Raw genomic sequence first — 21,869 nt, 5'->3', positions numbered from 1 at the left:
CTGACTGTACTCACATTACTCCCCTTCCATATGTAAAGACATGATAAATGACATGACAAATAGCGTGTTCAAGCATCTACAGAGCTGGCTCCTATTACAGGGTCACTTTAGGACCAATGAGTCCTTGCTCAGTCCTAAAGGACACCTGAACATTAGGAGAAAGATGTCGAACTGTACAATATATGCTGGCAATAGGGTTCCCTGGGAAACTCATGGCTAGCAGATGGAGGGTTTCTGCACAAATACTACCTTGGTAACAGAGGAGCATGTTCGTCTTCCTGTGTACTTTGCCAGAAGGTTGGAGTTACTGATGTTGCATAATAAATTGCATCCTAAGAATAGCTTCATGCTGGAATTATCGAACATAGAAGGCAATCTGTTTTCATTCCGGAAATGTATCAAACCTTACAGAGGTTAAAATGGAGACGTTGCCCATAGCAACTAATCACCTTCTTACTGTAATAGATTGTGCTAGATAAATGATAGCTAAAGGCTGATTGATTGCATCTCCGCTTCCTCTCTAAGGTTTGACACATCTCCCCCATAGTAAAGTGAATAGCAAGCATCTAGAACACCTTGTTTGGATGAAAGTGCATATATTCTTTTTAGTATGTTGCCCAAATGGGTTTTGTTTATTGTAAAAGGAGAGCACACAACACAATGCATCTACTTAGATAAATATAGTGGGTATTACAAGTATCTCTTCACAGCGCCTCACAAAAGGAGCATATATCATCCTGAGATTTCGGAAGGCAGTATCAGTCTCTGTTACATAAAGGGTTCCCCCCACAGTTACTGTGGTAACAACCTGACCTACCAGGGGAAATAACAGCGGTGGATTCAGAAAATGACTGCACATAATAGAAAGTCCTACGGTATCACCCACTTTTATGTTAGGCTTAAATGACTGACCCCGTGGGGAATTGGATTACAGAAGTCAGATGAGGCTACATCAGGAATTGCATCATTCTGAATAGACAGGGGTACTTAGAAAAGGGACATTTCAAACTTAATGCACATAGGTTCTTTTCCAGCCTACTTATCATGCATCCCTTATATCAGGTTAGAACATGGTTATTCATCCAGTATTGCATGAGAAAGAGCAGTGCATTACACCCATTGCCTTGTAATGGATACATTATTGTGTGCTGTCCTGTTGGTTATCAAACCACTACAGTCGCATGGAGAGGAATCTCGCCCGAGCTATGCTGCCTTTATTACAAGGCACACATTCACCAAATCCAGAAACAACTTTCAGAATGGCTTTCTCTACAATGACCTGAGCACTGCTCTATGGGTTACTATAATAGCAAGACACATATAGCCAGTGTCCATAGGGAACAAGGCATTACATGTAGGCATTGTGTTACGGATAGACATAAGGATGAAATGCTTCTTTAAGTCATGTTATTAATACATTGTGTACACAGTCAAATGTTCATCCTTCTCCTACATCTCAATGTATACCATGCAAGTCACAGAAGAACAGCAATGGTTAGGATTAGTATTTTTCTGTTATAAAATGACTTTTTCCTCTCCCATTCCCAAATAAAATGGGACCTCTAAATCTTCTACAAGGAGCAGTCTTCTCCTTCAGTCATAGGCTGAGACAGATTAAAAGAAGCTAGAAAGAGAAAAGGAGGAGAGAAAACACAGAATTATCAGGACAGGGAGAGATGTAGAAGAACAGGCAATGCAGTGGTTAAAAGCATAAACGGGCAAATAGAAAGAACTGATGTTATTCAAATCATGAGTTTGTCAATACAAGCCATAAAAAGGCAAGGGAATATTAAAGCCTATGCAAACATTATAGGGATCTTCCATTCCAACACTTGTCATTGAGAAACCTACATGTACATCCTCCTATCAGACCTCTGTAGAGTTTCCCACCATGGTGCACATCTAGTTTGTGGCGATATCCCCTGAAAGTGTGCTGGGCATAGGTGCAGAACATCTAACCAAAACATTGGGATACGGTCATTAGGGCGACACCACTTAGGTCGACAGTGTCATTAGGTCGACAGTTCAAAAGGTCGACATGAGTTTTCACATTTCTTTCCAATTTTTGTACTTTTTCATACTTTTACGATCCACGTGGACTACAACTGGGAATGGTAACCTGTGCCGAGTGCAGCGGTAGCGTAGCGAGACACCTTGCTCGCCATGCGAGGGGACACAGTGCACTAATTGGGGTTCCCCGTCACTTTACGAAGAAAACGACACCAAAAAAAAAAAAAAAGTTAAAAAATAAGATTTTACTTACCGATAAATCTATTTCTCGTAGTCCGTAGTGGATGCTGGGGACTCCGTCAGGACCATGGGGGATTAGCGGCTCCGCAGGAGACAGGGCACAAAAATAAAGCTTTAGGATCAGGTGGTGTGCACTGGCTCCTCCCCCTATGATCCTCCTCCAAGCCTCAGTTAGGATACTGTGCCCGGACGAGCGTACACAATAAGGAAGGATATTGAATCCCGGGTAAGACTCATACCAGCCACACCAATCACACCGTACAACTTGTGATCTGAACCCAGTTAACAGTATGACAAACGTAGGAGCCTCTGAACAGACGGCTCACAACAATAACAACCCGATTTTTTTGTAACAATAACTATGTACAAGTATTGCAGACAATCCGCACTTGGGATGGGCGCCCAGCATCCACTACGGACTACGAGAAATAGATTTATCGGTAAGTAAAATCTTATTTTCTCTAACGTCCTAAGTGGATGCTGGGGACTCCGTCAGGACCATGGGGATTATACCAAAGCTCCCAAACGGGCGGGAGAGTGCGGATGACCCTGCAGCACCGAATGAGAGACTCCATGTCCTCCTCAGCCAGGGTATCAAATTTGTAGAATTTAGCAAACGTGTTTGCCCCTGACCAAGTAAATGCTCAGCAAAGTTGTAAAGCCGAGACCCCTCAGGCAGTCGCCCAAGATGAGCCCACTTCCTTGTGGAATGGGCTTTTTCTGATTTTGGCTGTGGCAAGCCTGCCACAGAATGTGCAAGCTGAATTGTACTACAAATCCAGCGAGCAATCGTCTGCTTAGAAGCAGGAGCACCCATCTTGTTGGGTGCATACAGGCTAAACAGCGAGTCAGATTTTCTGACTCCAGTCGTCCTGGAAACATATTTTCAGGGCCCTGACAACGTCAAGTAACTTGGAGTCCTCCAAGTCCCTAGTAGCCGCAGGTACCACAATAGGTTGGTTCATGTGAAAAACAGAAAACACCTTAAGGAGAAATTGAGGACGAGTCCTCAATTCTGCCCTGTCAGAATGAAAAATTAAGTAAGGGCTTTTATATGATAAAGCCGCCCATTCTGACACACGCCTGGCTGAAGCCAGGGCTAATAGAATCTTCACCTTCCATGTGAAATATTTTAAGTCCACAGTGGTGAGTGGATCAAACCAATGTGACTTTAGGAAACTCAAAACAACATTGAGATCCCAAGGTGCCACTGGGGGCACAAAAGGAGGCTGTATATGCAGTACCCCTTTTACAAACGTCTGAACTTCAGGCACTGAAGCCAGTTCTTTCTGGAAGAAATTCGACAGGGTCGAAATTTGAACCTTAATGGACCCTAATTTTAGGCCCATAGACAGTCCTGTTTTCAGGAAATGTAGGAAACGACCCAGTTGGAATTCCTCTGTAGGGACCTTCTTGGCCTCACACCACGCAACATATTTTCGCCAAATGCGGTGAAAATGTTTTGCGGTTATATCCTTCCTGGCTTCGACCAGGGTAGGGATGACTTCATCTGGAATGCCCTTTCAGGATCCGGCGTTCAACTGCCATGCCGTCAAACGCAGCCGCGGTAAGTCTTGGAACAGACAAGGCCCCTGCTGGAGCAGGTCCTTTCTTAAAGGTAGAGGCCACGGTTCTTCCGTGAGCATCTCTTGAAGTTCCGGGTACCAAGTCCTTCTTGACCCATCCGGAACCACGAGTATCGTTCTTACTCATCTCCTTCTTATGATTCTCAGTACTTTTGGTATGAGATGCATAGGAGGGAACACATACCCTGACTGGTACACCCACAGTGTTACCAGAGCGTCCACCGCTATTGCCTGAGGGTCCCTTGACCTGGCGCAATATCTGTCTAGTTTTTTGTTCAGGCGGGACGCCATCATGTCCACCTTTGGTTTTTCCCAACGGTTTACAATCATGTGGAAGACTTCCCGCTGAAGTCCCCACTCTCCCGGGTGGAGGTTATGCCTGCTGAGGAAGTCTGCTTCCCAGTTTTCCACTCCCGGAATTAACACTGCTGAGAGTGTTATCACATGTTTTTTCGCCCAGCGAAGAATCCTTGCAGTTTCTGCCATTTCCCTCCTGCTTCTTGTGCCGCCCTGTCTGTTTTCGTGGGCGACTGCCGTGATGTTGTCCCACTGGATCAATACCGGCTGACCTTGAAGCAGAGGTCTTGCTAAGCTTAGAGCCTTGTAAATTGCCCTTAGCTCCAGTATATTTATGTGGAGAGAAGTCTCCAGACTTGATCACACTCCCTGGAAATTTTTTCCTTGTGTGACTGCTCCCCAGCCACTCAGGCTGGCATCCGTGGTCACCAGGACCCAGTCCTGAATGCCGAATCTGCGGCCCTTTCATAGATGAGCACTCTGCAGCCACCGCAGAAGAAACACCCTTGTCCTTGGAGACAGGGTTATCCGCTGATGCATCTGAAGATGCGATCCGGACCATTTTCCCAGCAGATCCCACTGAAAGGTTCTTGCGTGAAATCTACCGAATGGGATCGCTTTGTAAGAAACCACCATTTTTCACAGGACCCTTGTGCAATGATGCACTGATACTTTTCCTGGTTTTAGGAGGTTCCTGACTAGCTCGGATAACTCCCTGGCTTTCTTCTCCGGGAGAAAACATCCTTTTCTGGACTGTGTCCAGAATCATCCCTAGGAACATTAGACGTGTCGTCGGAAAAAACTGCGATTTTGGAATATTTAGAATCCACTCGTGCTGTCGTAGAACTACTTGAGATAGTGCTACTCCGACCGCCAACTGTTCTCTGGACCTTGCCCTTATCAGGAAAGCGTCCATATTTCTTTTAGGAAGAATCATCATTTCGGCCATTACCTTGGTAAAGACCCGGGGTGCTGTGGACAATCCAAACGGCAGCGTCTGAACTGATAGTGACAGTTCTGTACCACCAACCTGAGATACCCTTGGTGAGAAGGGCAAAATTTGGACTTGTAGGTAAGCGTCCCAGATATCCAGTGACACCATATCGTCCTGGTTCGCTATCACTGCTCTGAGTGACTCCATCTTGATTTGAACCCTTGTATGTAATTGTTCAAATCTTTTAGATCTCACCGAGCCGTTTGGCTTCAGTACCACAATATAGTGTGGAATAATACCCCTTCCCTTGTTGTAGGAGGGGTACTTTGATTATCACGTGCTGGGAATACAGCCTGTGAATTTTTTTCCAATACTGCCTCCCTGTCGGAGGGAGACGTTGGTAAAGCAGACTTCAGGAACTTGTGAGGGGAAGACGTCTCGAATTTCCAATGTACACCTGGGATACTACGTGTAGGATCCAGGAGTCCACTTGCGAGTGAGCCCACTGCGTGCTGAAACTCTTGAGATGACCCCCCACCGCACCTGAGTCCGCTTGTATGGCCCCAGCGTCATGCTGCGGACTTGGCAGAAGCTGTGGAGGACTTCTGTTCCTGGGAATGGGCTGCCTGCTGCAGTCTTCTTCCCTTTCCTCTAACCCTGGGCAGATATGACTGGCCTTTTGCCCGCCTGCCTTTATGGGTACGAAAGGACTGAGACTGAAAAGACTGTGTCCTTTTCTGCTGAGATGTGACTTGGGGTAACAAAAGTGGATTTTCCAGCTGTTGCCATGGCCACCAGGTCCGATGGACCGCCCCTTTATACGGCAATACTTCCATGTGCCGTCTGGAATCTGCATCACCTGACCACTGTCGTGTCTATAAACATCGTCTGGCAGATAAGGACATCACATCTACTCTTGATGCCAGAATGCAAATATCCCTCTGCGCATCTCGCATATATAGAAATGCATCCTTAAAATGCTCTATAGTCAATAAAATATTGTTCCTGTCAAGGGTATCAATATTTTCAGTCAGGAAATCCGACCAAGCCCCCCCAGCGCTGCACATCCAGGCTGAGGCGATTGCTGGTCGTAGTATAACACCAGTATGTGTGTATATACTTCTTAGGATATTTTTCAGCTTCCTATCAGCTGGCTCCTTGAGGGCGGCCGTATCTGGAGACGGTAACGCCACTTGTTGTTATAAGCGTGTGAGCGCCTTATCCACCCTAAGGTGTGTTTCCCAACTCGCCCTCACTTCTGGCGGGAAAGGGTATACCTCCAATAATTTTCTATCGGAGGAAACCCACGTATCATCACACACTTTAATTTATCTGATTCAGGAAAAACTACAAGTAGATTATTCCCACCCTACATAATACCCTTATTTGTGGTACTTGTAGTATCAGAAATATGTAACACCTCCTTCATTGCCCTTAACATGTAACGTGTGGCCCTAAAGGAAAATACGTTTGTTTCTTCACCGTCGACACTGAAGTCAGTGTCCGTGTCGACCAACTGAGGTAAATGGGCGTTTTTACAAGCCCCTGACGGTGTCTGAGACGCCTGGACAGGTACTAATTTGTTTGCCGGCCGTCTCATGTCGTCAACCGACCTTGCATCGTGTTGACATTATCACGTAATTCCTAAATAAGCCATCCATTCCGGTGTCGACTCCCTAGAGAGTGACATCACCAATACAGGCAATTTGCTCCGCCTCCTCACCAACATCGTCCTCCTACATGTCGACACACACGTACCGACACACAGCACACACACAGGGAATGCTCTGATAGAGGACAGGACCCCACTAGCCCTTTGGGGAGACAGAGGGAGAGTTTGCCAGCACACACCAAAAACGCTATAATTATACAGGGACAACCCCTTATACAAGTGTTTTCCCTTATAGCATTTTCACATATGTAATCATATCGCCAAATAAGTGCCCCCCCTCTCTGTTTTAACCCTGTTTCTGTAGTGCAGTGCAGGGGAGAGCCTGGGAGCCTTCCTCACAGCAGAGCTGAGCAGGAAAATGGCGCCGTGTGCTGAGGAGAATAGGCCCCGCCCCCTAAAACGGCAGGCTCTTCTCCCGGAGTTTGTGAGATCTGGCAGGGGTTAAATACATCCATATAGCCTCAAGGGCTATATGTGATGTATTTTAGCCATAAAAAAGGTATAATACATTGCTGCCCAGGGCGCCCCCCCCAGCGCCCTGCACCCTCAGTGACCGCTGGTATGAAGTGTGCTGACAACAATGGCGCACAGCTGCAGTGCTGTGCGCTACCTTATGAAGACTGAAAGTCTTCTGCCGCCTGTTTCTGGACCTCTTCAACTTCGGCATCTGCAAGGGGGGTCGGCGGCACGGCTCCGGGACGAACCCCAGGGTGAGACCTGTGTTCCGACTCCCTCTGGAGCTAATGGTGTCCAGTAGCCTAAGAAGCAAATCCATCCTGCACGCAGGTGAGTTTACTTCTCTCCCCTAAGTCCCTCGTAGCAGTGAGCCTGTTGCCAGCAGGACTCACTGAAAATAAAAAACCTAAAAACTTTTTCTAAGCAGCTCTTTAGGAGAGCCACCTAGATTGCACCCTGCTCGGACGGGCACAAAAACCTAACTGAGGCTTGGAGGAGGGTCATAGGGGGAGGAGCCAGTGCACACCACCTGATCCTAAAGCTTTATTTTTGTGCCCTGTCTCCTGCGGAGCCGCTAATCCCCCATGGTCCTGACGGAGTCCCCAGCATCCACTTAGGACGTTAGAGAAAAACTCATGGTGACCTGTCGACCTAATGCATGTCGACCAATAGTGGTCGACCTAATGACTATTGACCCAACAACCCATACCCAGAACATCCGGTGTACTTCATTAATGAGGTCCAGAATGTGCTCCTTCACGGTCAGCTGATTACTGCTTTGGTCTATTGTAATATAACATCCAACAATTCTTTTTCACTTTTTCAGGCAAGCTGATTGATAATTGATAAGTTACTCTGCTGGACAAAACACACAGGTCTTAGCTGGCCATACACCTTAATGCTGGGTACACACTACACGATGTGTGTACCCAGCGTGCAGGGAAGGGAGGGGGCGCATCAACAAGTGCATACACACTTGCCGATGCTGGCGGGGGCAATTCTGTATTCGGCAGCATGGCCCTCGCTAGCGATGAAGCGTACATAGTCAAGGACATAGCGGCTACACACTAGACAATGTGCCCAATATGTCAGTCTAGTCCGCCCGATCGAAGGGCATATAGTCTTACGTGTACCCAGATTTAGATTTTCTATCCAACCAGCAAAATTCGCAGTTTGGAACGAAAATCTGGTAATGTAACAGTGATAACCAAATACTAGAAAACAGATGAAAACTGTAATTCAGACAAATTGGTTACATCTGATTTAAGCAATGAGCCTGAATTGCTCCCATACATTACCAGATTTTTATTCTAACCAGCAAATTAGCTGGTTGGTTGGACAGAAAATCTTAAGGTGTATGGCCACCTAACATACATTACTAATAAGCAAGATAAATGATAATTTTCTTCACAAATGGTAAAGTTTGTCTCCTAAACTTCAAGTTAATTCAAGAGTCAAAGCCTTTTCACTGCTTCAGTAACACAAAAGGTAAAGGTGAGGCAGTGCACAAGTTGTAACGATTATCACTGAGCAAAGATCTCTTGACAATAGAAAAGTGCTGGTCAGCAGACCTTCAACTAGGGAGGCCAATCCCGGGGCATTTTTTTCAATCCCGGAATTCGGGATTGAAAATTCGGGATTAAAAAAGGCTCAATCCCGGGATTCCCGGGATTGCAGTAGGGATCAGTGTAGGGAGCAGTGAGACTACATGTGGAGGGCAGCGAGGGGTGGAGGGCAGCGAGGGGTGGAGGGCAGCGAGGGAGGGTGGGTGTAGGGAGCATGTAAGGAGCAGGAAGGGAGGGTGGGTGTAGGGAGCAGCAGGAGAGTGGGTGTAGGGAGCATGTAAGGAGCAGGAAGGGAGGGTGGATGTAGGGAGCTGCGGGAGGGTGGGTGTAGGGATCAGCAAGGGAGGGTGGGTGTGTAGGGCGCATGTAAGGAGCAGGAAGGGAAGGTGGGTGTTGCGAGCAGGGAGGATGTCAGGAGCAGAGAGGGAGGGAGGATGTCAGGAGCAATGAGGGAGTGTGGGTAGCGAATGCGATAACACTTACTTACTTACCGCGGGCAGCAGCCATGGACACACTCACACTGACCGCGCTGGCAGCATTTCAAATGTAGCGCCGGCCGCCAGCCAGTCTGAACTGGCAGTCCGGCAGCCAATTAGGAGCCGCGGCTGCTGCCGCTTCCCTGATTGGCTGCCGGTCTGCCAGCTCTGATTGGCTGGCGGCCGGCGCTACATTTAAAATGCGGCCAGCGCGGTCAGTGAGTGTGTATTTGGAAATACCTGTGGCTGCTGTAACTACCTCCCTGACAGCCGGGCAGCGCTGTGCTATAGTGCTCAGCGCTGTCCGGCAAAACTGCGCATGCGCACTCTAATCCCGTGAATCCCGGGATTGGAGGCTCCAATCCCGGGATTCAAATCCCGGCATTTTTGGGCCCAAATCCCGGGATCCCGCGATTGGCCTCCCTACCTTCAACGTCTTATTTGACTGTGACTGGCCACCTGACTTCCCTAACAACTGCTTCATGAGGAAAATGAATAGCGAAAACAATACAATTCATTAGAAAAAGAAAACATTTTAATTGTTGCTCCAGTAAAGATGTATTTTTCATTAATAAACATAATATACTTGTTTCAACATAGATAAAAATCACATGGAATGCATTTTCTTCAAATTTTAAGCAGCAAGGGAGATTCATTTCCAATTAGTTCTTCTAATGTAATCTGGGCCTGATAATGGGTGCGGACGCCCAAGGCTAATACACTTGTAGCACCCCCTACTTGCAATGCTGCTAAACGCAAAGCAAGGTACACTATATAGACAAAAATATCTGGCCACACCTGTGTATTATTGAATTCAGGTGTTTCAAGGCAGAGCCGCCTTCAGGGAGGGGGGGGGGGGGGGGGGACTGTCGGGACTTCAGTCCCAGGCCCTGACAAAGCTGGGGTCTCATCCTGGTTCCTATTGCCGATACCTCTGTAATGCCGGCCACTGTCACTGTGGAAGAGGAGGACAGAGCAGTGCATGGTCCGAGAGACGCCTGGTGAGCAGCAGTCTCTCTCCCTCACACTTCTTGTACACCATGCGGGCCATGAGTCCTGACACCAAGTCACTCTCCGCCTGCTCTTGCCAGCTGTATGTGTGCCTGTAACATCCCTATTCCGGAGCTCCCCTCCCAGCCGGCCCACACACACACACCTGGAGTGTGGGGGGGGAGCTGATGCAGCGCACCCGTATCTGTGCATCTCAGGTTTTTATCACTGTTTATGTCATATAAAATGTCATGCAAAATTTGGTATACAGTACTAGCTACTTCAGCATGCCTGGGTTTATTTTCTCCTTTTAATGTGCTATGCGTTAATGCTTCTCTATGGTCAGAGAACTCTAACATGGCAGCTCCAAACATCAATGCAGCTACAGCTGCTAGGTGACTGCCTGAGGGTCCATGCACAAGTGTGTGTAGCTGGTTTTATAAATATAATAAGGATAATTTGGACACTACAGTGCCTAGTATATGAAGTAGCTAGTTATAAAGTGGCAGGTTAAAATCAATTAGAGCGTTATACCTGCGTTTAAACCGAAGGAAAACAAACAACAAAAGAAACATTACTACAGAAGGACTGCGTTATAACCACAAAGCTCAGAGTCATTATGTGGGCTCTCCACACCTCTGCAATTAAAACTCCAGGACCAGCTTACCACCCCTCTGGCTGAAAACATCAGGGGGTAAATTTACTAAGATGGGAGTTCTATTTAAGATGGGAAGCTGCCCATAGCAACCAACCAGATTCCAGGTATTATCTTCTAGAAGGGTCTAGATAAATGAGAAGTAGAATCTGATTGGATGCTATGGGCAACATCCCATCTTAACTAGAACTCCCATCTTAGTAAATTTACCCCCAAGTCTAACCCCCAACATAAGCAGGGAGCTATGGGATGAAGTACCAGGAGCAGGCTCAGCAGCAACATTTCCATTGAACTTGAGTGTGCACTGGACCCTGGTATGGCTCACCTCTCACAGTGTAACCTTCATAGTGCACCCAACATGGCTGCCTCAGCTGGTACACTTGTGGATGGGATGAAAAATACAGGGACCGACTGTTTTGTTGGGGCCCTACTCTTAGCATTAAGATGCTGAAATCACCCCATTTTGTGTCATCTCTTCTTACATAGGGGGTAATTCTTAGTTGATCGCAGCAGGAATTTTGTTAGCAGTTGGGCAAAAGCATGTGCACTGCAGGGGAGGCAGATATAACATGTGCAGAGAGTTAGATTTGGGTGGGTTATTTTTTTTCTGTGCAGGGTAAATACTGGCTGCTTTATTTTTACATTGCAATTTAGATTGCAGATTGAACACACCACACCCAAATCTAACTCTCTCTGCACATGTTATATCTTCCTGCCGTGCAGTGCACATGGTTTTGCCCAACTGCTAACAAAATTCCTACTGCGATCAACTCAGAATTACCCCCATAGTTACATAGTTGGTGAGGTTGAAAAAAGACAAGATGTCCATCGAGTTAAACCTGTATTATAAAATTATATATCACTTAGATGCTGTAACCCTTTCCTCCATTTTTTTTTCTTCTAACCTCAGGGAGTGTCCTCGTTTCCTGTGTAGCGTTTTTTTGATAAACAGATCGTCTGATAAGTCCTCGTATTGTCCCTTAATGTATTTATAAATATTAATAATGTCCCCTCTCAGCCTCCTCTTTTCCAATGTAAACATATCTAACCTTGTGAGTCTTTTCTCATAATTCAGTGCCTCTAACCCCTTAACCAGTTTGGTGGCTCGCCTCTGAACCCTTTCAAGTTCCAAGATATATTTTTTTATAGTGCAGTGCCCAAAACTGTACACAATATTCCAGGTGTGTCCGCACCAATGATTTATACAGTGGCAGGATTACGCTCTCATCCCTTGTCTCCATATGCCGTTTTATGCATGCTAACACCTTATTTGCTTTTGTTGCTGCATTTTGACATTGCGTACTGCTACTAAGTCTTATCGATGAGCACACCCAAATCCTTTTCAACTACGGTTATCCCTACATTTTCCCCATTTAATTTATAGGCTGCCCGATTATTCTTAGTCCCAAAGTGCATAACTTTACATTTTTCTATATTGAAACTCATTCCCCATTTGTCTGCCCAGACCTCCAGTCTGGATAAATCATTCCGCAGAGACTCAACATCCTTGTCTGAATTAATTACTCGACACAGTTTAGTATCATCTGCGAAAATTGACACTGTGCTTTCCAGGCCCACTCCCAGGTCTTTAATGAATATGTTAAACAGCAATGGCCCGAGTACTGAACCCTGCGGTATTCCACTAAGCACTGAGTCCCATTCAGAAAACATCCCATTTATCACCACACGCTGTTTTCTGTTATACAGCCAATTACTTACCCAAGTACAAATAGTGTTTTCCACCCCCAAGCTCTCTCAATTTGGAAATTAGTCTCTTATGTGGCACTATGTCAAAGGCCTTAGCAAAGTCCAAAAGGATCACATGCACTGCTTTACCCTGATCAATATTATCACTCACTTTCTCGTAGAAGCTTATTAAGCTAGTTTGACATGACCTGTCTTTCACAAAACCATGTTGGTGCCTATTAATAACCTTGGAGGTATCTAAGTACTCTAGAATACTATCTCTTAATATACCTTCCAGTATTTTCCCCACTATAGATGTCAAACTTACCAGTCTATAGTTACCGGGATTAGTTTTAATTCCCTTTTTAAATATTGGGACTACCTCTGCTGTACGCCAGTCCTTTGCAGTGATGTGCGGTGGGGTGAGGCAGGTGAGGCAGAGCCTTTCCTGTTATACTTACGTTTGTGACAGAGTTTTGACTGCGTAAAGTATATGAAAAATACAAAGAATGTTTGAAATATCTTCTTTGCATTATTCTAATCATTTTTATAGCCAAAACTCCAGCGTAAAAAGTCTATGGCAAGTGAGGCAGTGCCTCACCTGCCCATCTTTTCCACACATCTCTGATCAAAACCCACCAAATTTCCAGAAGTTTATACTGCTGCACCTGTGTATAATGCCCACATGTACGTTTTGGGTCATATATTGCATGTAAATCTGGCTCTGGTGCTAGCCAGTGCCTCCTGAGCTATTTAGCTCACCGCACGTCCCTGGACTCCTTTGGTATCATTCCTGATGTAATTGACTCACTGAAAATCAAATATAGGGGCCGCGATAGCTCTGAGTTAAGTTCCATAAGAACCCTGGGGTGTAGCCCATCCTGCCCAGGAGATTTATTTATCTTAATTTTACTTAGGGGGTCATTCCGAGTTGATCGCTCGCTAGCAGTTTTTAGCAGCCGTGCAAATGCTATGCCGCCGCCCACTGGGAGTGTATTTTAGCTTAGCAGAAGTGCAAACGAAAGGATCGCAGAGCGGCTACAAAGTTTTTTTGTGCAGTTTCTGAGTAGCTCAAAACCTACTCAGCACTTGCGATCACTTCAGACTATTCAGATCCTGTTTTGACATCACAAACACGCCCTGCGTTCGCCCAGCCACACCTGCATTTTTACGAACACTCCCTGAAAAGGGTCAGTTGACACCCAGAAATGCCCACTTCATGTCAATCACTCTGCGGTCAGCAGTGCGACTGAAAAGCTTCGCTAGACCCTGTGTGAAACTACATTGGCCGTTGTAATAGTACGTCGCGTGCATGTGCAGAAGTGCCTTTTTTTGCCTCATCGCTGCACAGCGAACGAATGCAGCTAGTGATCAACTCGGAATGACCCCCTTAGTCTCTCTCGGACCACTTCCTCATTTAACCAAGTACTTAGCAAAGGGTCGCTATTATCACTTATGTTGTGCACTTCGACCGGTCCTCTCTCGTGAATACTGATGAAAATAATTTATTCAATAAATCTGTTTTTTCCCTATCATCATCAAGACATCTAGCTTGCCCTTTAGTGGTCCAATATTCTCCTTTTTTAGCCTTTAACCGTTTATATATACTTAAAGAACTTTTTGGGGGTTTGTTTTGCTCTCCTTTGCAATTTGTTTTTCGTTTTCTATTTTGGCTGCTGCGATTCCTTTTTTGCATTTTTTTGCTACATTCTCATAGAACTGGAATGATTCCGCCTTCCCGTCAGACTTAAATGCTTTGAAAGCTCTCCTCTTTTTATCCATTTGTTCCTTGACCTTCTTATTAAGCCACATTGGCTTGAATTTACTACTCCTGTTTTTGTTAACCTTGGGAATAAACAAATGAGTGTACTTATTGAGCTCAGTTGTAAAAACATCCCACATTTCAGCCGTATTCTTACCATGAAACCCAATTTCCCAATTTATGTCCTTCATTGCTTGTTTCAGCAAGTCGAAATTGGTTTTTCTAAAGTTAAAAGTCTTAGTTAGACCCTTATAGTGTTGTTTTTGGAAGCTGATATCGAATGTGATCATATTATGATCACTATTTCCCAGGGTCTCCCTTACTTTAATATTTGATATTATCTCCATATTATTAGTTAGTACTAGGTCCAGTATAGTCCTATGTCTAGTTGGTTCCTCGATTACCTGGGACAAGAAAATATCTTTTAGCATGTTTAAGTACCTGTTTCCCCTAGTTGTATTTGCTGTTTCGGTGTTCCAATTTATGTCCGGGTAATTAAAGTCCCCTATGATAATGACCTCCCCCATTCCTGCTGTAATTCATCAGACAGTATTATCTGGTGGTTTGCAGCATGTTCCTATTAAAAGCTTTTTTGTATCTTCACCCCCACTTAAAATCTCAACTCATAATGACTCCACATTATCTCCAGTCCCCTCATAAATGACCTCTTTACATACAGTTTTAAGAATGGCTTAACATAAAGACAACCACCACCTCCTTTTTTATTAGTCCTCTCTCTCATGAAGAGGGTGTACCCCTCCATGTTTGCTGCCCAGTCGTGAGAATCGTCCCATGTCTCTGTAATGCCTATGATATCATATTGGTCATTAAGTGCAATCATTTCTAATTCCCCCATTTTACTGGTTAGGCTTCGTGCATTTGCAAGCATACACTTAAGCTTAGTACTTCCCTTGACTGCAAGTTTAGTTGTAGACGTTTCATTAGGAAGTTGAGTTTTCTTTAATTTACCATCGCTGACTATTTTTCTCCTTCCCCCCTCTCCAGCCCTTTTGTACTTTTTACATCCCTCTTTTCTACTCGCTCTACATCCTGCACTACATGCACTGACTTGACATTACTTCTAAAGGTAGTTTGTCCCAACCAGGGTAATCCTAAGCAGTGTGCCCAATATGGCTGCCTCATCTGGTACCTGTGAGGGTGGAAACACAACCCTTGAAAAATCGTTACCCAAAATGCCTACTCCAATCCTGCATTATGTTTACGGTGTGCTGAAGGTTTTATTTTTAGGTCTGTGTGGCTTGTCAATTGCTGTATTACTTAAATATTCTGTATTATGCGCATTGTTTTTGATTTCTGTAAAGCACATTGTTGCTTCTAACAGCTATACATCACATCGAACTGATGTGATAAGTAGCAATTAATTTTTCTTTTCTTTTTTTTATGAACAGACCCCATGGTCACATCTGAGAAACACCCACTGATGATTATCCACAGTGATCAGGAAGTCTGGCTGCCATCCCCACCCCGGCAACTGTGCAGCAGTCATGATGACTTCAAGGGAGACAGACACTAGCGGCACCCCCTCCGCCAGCTGCACTAGAAACACTAAAATAATGGGGGGAAAGTTCCCCAAAATTGATTTATTTAAATCACAATATGTAAATAGCTATTTACCCTTGATTTTACAGTTTATTAAAAAAAAAAATTATACAGTTTGGTGACATTTTTCGGAAAAAATAAATAAATTAGTTAAGTAGTTAACAAGCTAGAAAATACAATGACATGATCACTGGTGTTTCCAGCATAAAAGTGATTATCTGGAATTAGTGGAATCCATATCATTTCTAACATAGCACCCTTAATGACAGACCTTGCATTTATGACATCCCACCTATGATTTTGCATGTTAATATAGGTTTTACTAGTAAATGCAAAATAATACTTAGAAAAAAAAAGTCTATCCCTGTGATTGAATGATTAATTATATATTTTTTATTATTTGTTTATTGCTGCACTTTCATTTATTATAAATGTATTGCTTTGAAAATGTTTAGGGGTACAAATAATGAAAATGCCTGCCGGGGGTACCCTGGTAGAGAATAAAAAATAAAATCTTGAGAAAGTTTAACTAAGGAGCAAGTTGTCAAAGCAGACAATCACTGGCATCTTTGTTCGATAGCGGCAATGGGAATAAATGCTAAAATCAGGCTTGTTTAGAAGTTCATTGTTTTGCTGTAAAATGGTCAAAACAGCTTATCTGTGACCAACATCATTTCTATTTGCAAACCCCTATGGTGCCACTCCTGGCGTCACGCCCAGCACTTTATCGCGATCTGTGCAATAAAACAATGGGCGCCCAAACAATTGCATACCACCCTGTCTAAAGGGACATTTTTTCCATTAACAAGTGTTAGCTATGAAATGTTCTGCCTGTGCGCTAAATGCACCAAATAGCCACATTCCTATAAACAAAGGATCCTATCCAGTACATAGAAAACCCACAGATTTTAGTGTATTTCCAAAGAGCTAGGAAAAGTGATGCTGATGCTTTTATCAAAAGCTACAGACGAGAGCAGTAAGATCATAAGTAAGATCTCGCGGAGCATTATAGTAGGTATGGACAGGACAGCTACATAAAAGGACTACATTTACAGTGACACTATGGATGGATTCCTTTCTGAAGAGGAACATTCTATGCCTAAACAAAGGTTACACCTAACAAATAAGCTTTAATTGGATAGGAACATCTTAATGAGGTGAGTGGTAAAAATAAGCTGCAATAAACCAGAATCCTGGACATCAGATAGATCCTGGAATATCTGTTACTGTTTATGCAAATGCCTTGTTATGATCACACAGTTCTAAACAGGTGCGTGTATCTTTTTTGTCTCATGTATGTATTAATGTTAATTTCCACATATATCCCTGGAAATGGACCATGGGCATCTCACTGGGATAAGAGACACCAGTCTTATCTAACTTTGCAACAGTGCAAAAGAGAACAATTCTGATAAAAGGGAAGTATATTGGCCCTCATGCCATTTTTCGCAGCGATCAGGTTAGTACTGCGCATGTGTGTGCACCGCAATGTGCACGTGCATCGTACGGGTACAAACAGCATCGTTGCTGTGCAATGCTTCTAGCGACGAATCCATTCACACAACCGATCGCGAGGAGATTGACAGTTAGAGGGCGTTTATGGGTGTCAACTGACCGTTTTCTCGGAGTGGTAGGGAAAACGCAAGCGTGTCCAAACGTTTGCAGGGCGGGTGTCTGACGTCAATTCCGGGACCGGACAGGCTGAAGTGATCGCAAGGGCTGTGTAAGTTCAGACCTACTCAGAAACTGCAAAAAACTTTTTCGTACCGCTCGGCTGCACATGCGATCGCACACTTGCAAAGCGAAAATACACTCCCCCGTGGGCAGCGACTATGCGTTTGCACGGCTGCAAAAAGTAGCTAGTGAGCGATCAACTCTGAATGAGGGCCATTGACCAATCAGTAAATGGGGACACATAGCCACATGTTCTCATATGAAGGGGATCTAAAGCCCTGGACAGTTCTGATTGCAAGTCAGTATTGTCCCAGACATTGCTCTTCACTTGCAAGCTCTTTAAGTGTAAATGATATTTACGGTGGTTCCTCATTTGCCTAATGATACATCCCAAGAACACTATGCACATACCTCTAAATGGCATATAACGTGGTGCAGTGCCTTGTTATAGCTTGCATGTGCCACTATTGCCTAATGTGGGGCAATAGCATAGATCAGCGGCCACTAGGGGGTGAGCAGTGGCAATGTTCTAGCATTTGCAACAGAAATGGCATAAATGGCAGCAGAGTGAGTGATAGTTGGGCATCATTCGCACAGGACGCAATATCCACTAACAGGAGTGCTTTGGAAATAAGCAGCACAAAAATTGTGAAACAAAAAACAGACTAGGGTGCTAAAGTAGGACAAGAATGATGGTTCCATCACGTTTATGGGTCACACTGTGCCATTACAGACTAGGGTGCTAAAGTAGGACAAGAATGATGGTTCCATCACGTTTATGGGTCACACTGTGGCATTACTGTGTTTTATTGACATACTCTGTAATGTTTGTCCTCTCTGTATTAGGAGTTCATTACACATAGTTGTGTACAATTAAAGACACTAATTATGGTCTTACAAAACATCTTAAAATTGTATTGTACACTGTGTTCAGTATGTATATACAGTACAGCTGTATACAGTACTATGAGATTTTGTTATCTTACTTTAGAACTAGATAACCCTTATTGGCTAGCATGGTCACTTGTCAATTCACAACATATATCACACATGTGACTTCATGCAACAAGCAGGTTTTCCTTATACAGACAAACTACAATTCTCCTCAGCTTACACACCAAATATAACTCCGTTATACAGTGTCCAAGGCTCCTATGAAACACAGCTAACTCAATCAGTGGTTACAGTTATTAAAAATTGTGTTACATTACTCCCCAAATATTAAAAAGCTATAATATACTATAATAAGCCATTATTGGTTTCTGTTGGATTCATGCAATCTTGCAGCAATACCGCTGCACTGACTGACAGCGAAGTAACCGTATCACTGTCAAGGATGAGCAGACAGTTTAATATAGCTTTCTCCAGAACTAAATATAAGCACACAGGGGTATATTCAATTGTAGCGCGACCCCTGCTGGGCTTCTATACGAATGGGCGTCTATCGGAGCTATGCAATTGTTTCTCCGATCAGAGGCCTATTAGAAGTTACCGCGCCTGTCAGCTTTGAGTTTAGCTGCGCATAGTGACTAAACCTGTATAAAGAGCTTGATTGGGCATCTAAAGTCCAGGTTTGGGCGGCCAAACTACAGACTGTTGCGCACATTTTTTTCTCCCACCTCCAGAGGATGTAAGAAAAAAATGTGACTGCTGCAACTAATTGGGGTCTAATCAGAGAGACAACTTAATAGCTCCAATAGATCCCCATTCGTATTGACACCCAGCAGGCCGCGCCACAATTAAATCCACCCCACAGATCACTGTTTGCTTGTCGCTGGGGATGGAATGCTATCACAAAACACATGCCAGATAATAATTGTCAAGTTCTGACCTATTTATCAATATTCCTTGATAACGATCCAATTTATTGCAACAGGAATCAAGCATCTACATAATTAAAGCAATTGCTCAATATTATATAGGCTATTTAAAATGTATTTTCAGATTACGACATGAACCCAGACTATGCTCCTATACTAAAAATAAGAATTTACTTACCGATAATTCTATTTCTCGGAGTCCGTAGTGGATGCTGGGGTTCCTGAAAGGACCATGGGGAATAGCGGCTCCGCAGGAGACAGGGCACAAAAAAGTAAAGCTTTTACCAGATCAGGTGGTGTGCACTGGCTCCTCCCCCTATGACCCTCCTCCAGACTCCAGTTAGGTACTGTGCCCGGACGAGCGTACACAATAAGGGAGGCAATTTGAATCCCGGGTAAGACTCATACCAGCCACACCAATCACACCGTACAACTTGTGATCTAAACCCAGTTAACAGTATGATAACAGAAAGAGCCTCTTAAAGATGGCTCCTTAACAATATAACCCGAATTTGTTAACAATAACTATGTACAGTATTGCAGATAATCCGCACTTGGGATGGGCGCCCAGCATCCACTACGGACTCCGAGAAATAGAATTATCGGTAAGTAAATTCTTATTTTCTCTATCGTCCTAAGTGGATGCTGGGGTTCCTGAAAGGACCATGGGGATTATACCAAAGCTCCCAAACGGGCGGGAGAGTGCGGATGACTCTGCAGCACCGAATGAGAGAATTCCAAGTCCTCTTTTGCCAGGGTATCAAATTTGTAGAATTTTACAAACGTGTTTTCCCCCGACCACGTAGCTGCTCGGCAGAATTGTAATGCCGAGACCCCTCGGGCAGCCGCCCAAGATGAGCCCACCTTCCTTGTGGAATGGGCCTTAACAGATTTAGGCTGTGGCAGGCCTGCCACAGAATGAGCAAGTTGAATTGTGTTACAAATCCAACGAGCAATCGTCTGCTTAGAAGCAGGGGCACCCAACTTGTTGGGTGCATATAGTATCAACAGCGAGTCAGATTTTCTGACTTCAGCCGTCCTTGAAATGTATATTTTTAAGGCTCTGACAACGTCCAACAACTTGGAGTCCTCCAAGTCGCCAGTGGCCGCAGGCACCACAATAGGTTGGTTCAGGTGAAACGCTGATACCACCTTAGGGAGAAAATGCGGACGAGTCCTCAGTTCTGCCCTATCCGAATGGAAGATTAGATAAGGGCTTTTATAAGATAAAGCCGCCAATTTAGATACTCTCCTGGCGGAAGCCAGGGCCAGTAACATAGTCACTTTCCATGTGAGATATTTAAAATCCACCTTTTTCAATGGTTCAAACCAATGGGATTTGAGGAAATCTAAAACTACATTTAGATCCCACGGTGCCACCGGAGGCACCACAGGAGGCTGTATATGCAGTACTCCTTTAACAAAAGTCTGTACCTCAGGAACTGAGGCCAATTCTTTTTGGAAGAATATTGACAGGGCCGAAATTTGAACCTTAATAGATCTCAATTTGAGACCCATAGACAATCCTGATTGTAGGAAATGTAGGAAACGACCCAGTTGAAATTCCTCCGTCGGAACACTCCGATCCTCGCACCACGCGACATATTTTCGCCAAATGCGGTGATAATGTTTCGCGGTGACTTCCTTCCTTGCCTTAATCAAGGTAGGAATGACTTCTTCTGGAATGCCTTTCCCTTTTAGGATCTGGCGTTCAACCGCCATGCCGTCAAACGCAGCCGCGGTAAGTCTTGAAAGAGACAGGGACCCTGTTGTAGCAGGTCCCTTCTCAGAAGTAGAGGGCACGGGTCGTCCGTGACCAACTCTTGAAGTTCCGGGTACCAAGTCCTTCTTGGCCAATCCGGAGCCACTAGTATTGTTCTTACTCCTCCTCACCGTATAATCTTCAATACCTTTGGTATGAGAGGCAGAGGAGGAAACACATATACTGATTTGTACACCCAAGGTGTTACCAGTGCGTCCACAGCTATTGCCTGTGGATCTCTTGACCTGGCGCAATACTTGTCCAGTTTCTTGTTGAGGCGAGACGCCATCATGTCTACCATTGGTCTTTCCCAACAGTTTATTAGCATGTGGAAGACTTCTGGATGAAGACCCCCCTCTCCCGGGTGAATATCGTGTCTGCTGAGGAAGTCTGCTTCCCAGTTGTCCACGCCCGGGAAGAACACTGCTGACAGTGCTATTACGTGATTCTCCGCCCAGCGAAGAATCTTGGCAGCTTCTGCCATTGCACTCCTGCTTCTTGTGCCGCCCTGTCTGTTTACATGGGCGACCGCCGTGATGTTGTCCGACTGAATCAACACCGGTTTTCCTTGCAGGAGTGGTTCCGCCTGGCTTAGAGCATTTTAGATTGCTCTTAGTACCAGAATGTTTATGTGAAGAGACTTTTCCAGGTTCGTCCATACCCCCTGGAAGTTTCTTCCTTGTGTGACTGCTCCCCAACCTCTCAGGCTGGCGTCCGTGGTCAC

At 44.7% G+C, this 21,869-nt stretch overlaps 1 protein-coding gene across 1 annotated transcript in view; it reads right to left on the bottom strand.

Moving 5' to 3' along the window:
* Positions 1-599: 599 nt before the first annotated feature.
* The window catches only part of SEPTIN6 (septin 6), a 153,115-nt gene continuing 131,845 nt past the window's right edge, over positions 600-21,869 (bottom strand). Inside the window, exon 10 of the mRNA XM_063937339.1 lies at positions 600-1,624. Coding sequence (XP_063793409.1) covers positions 1,615-1,624 — 10 coding nt within the window. The 3' untranslated portion in view covers positions 600-1,614. The remainder of the gene's footprint in view (positions 1,625-21,869) is intronic.

This window comes from Pseudophryne corroboree, chromosome 8, assembly GCF_028390025.1.
Source record: "Pseudophryne corroboree isolate aPseCor3 chromosome 8, aPseCor3.hap2, whole genome shotgun sequence".
NCBI lineage: Eukaryota > Metazoa > Chordata > Amphibia > Anura > Myobatrachidae > Pseudophryne > Pseudophryne corroboree.
This window is presented reverse-complemented; position numbering and strand designations above follow the sequence as displayed.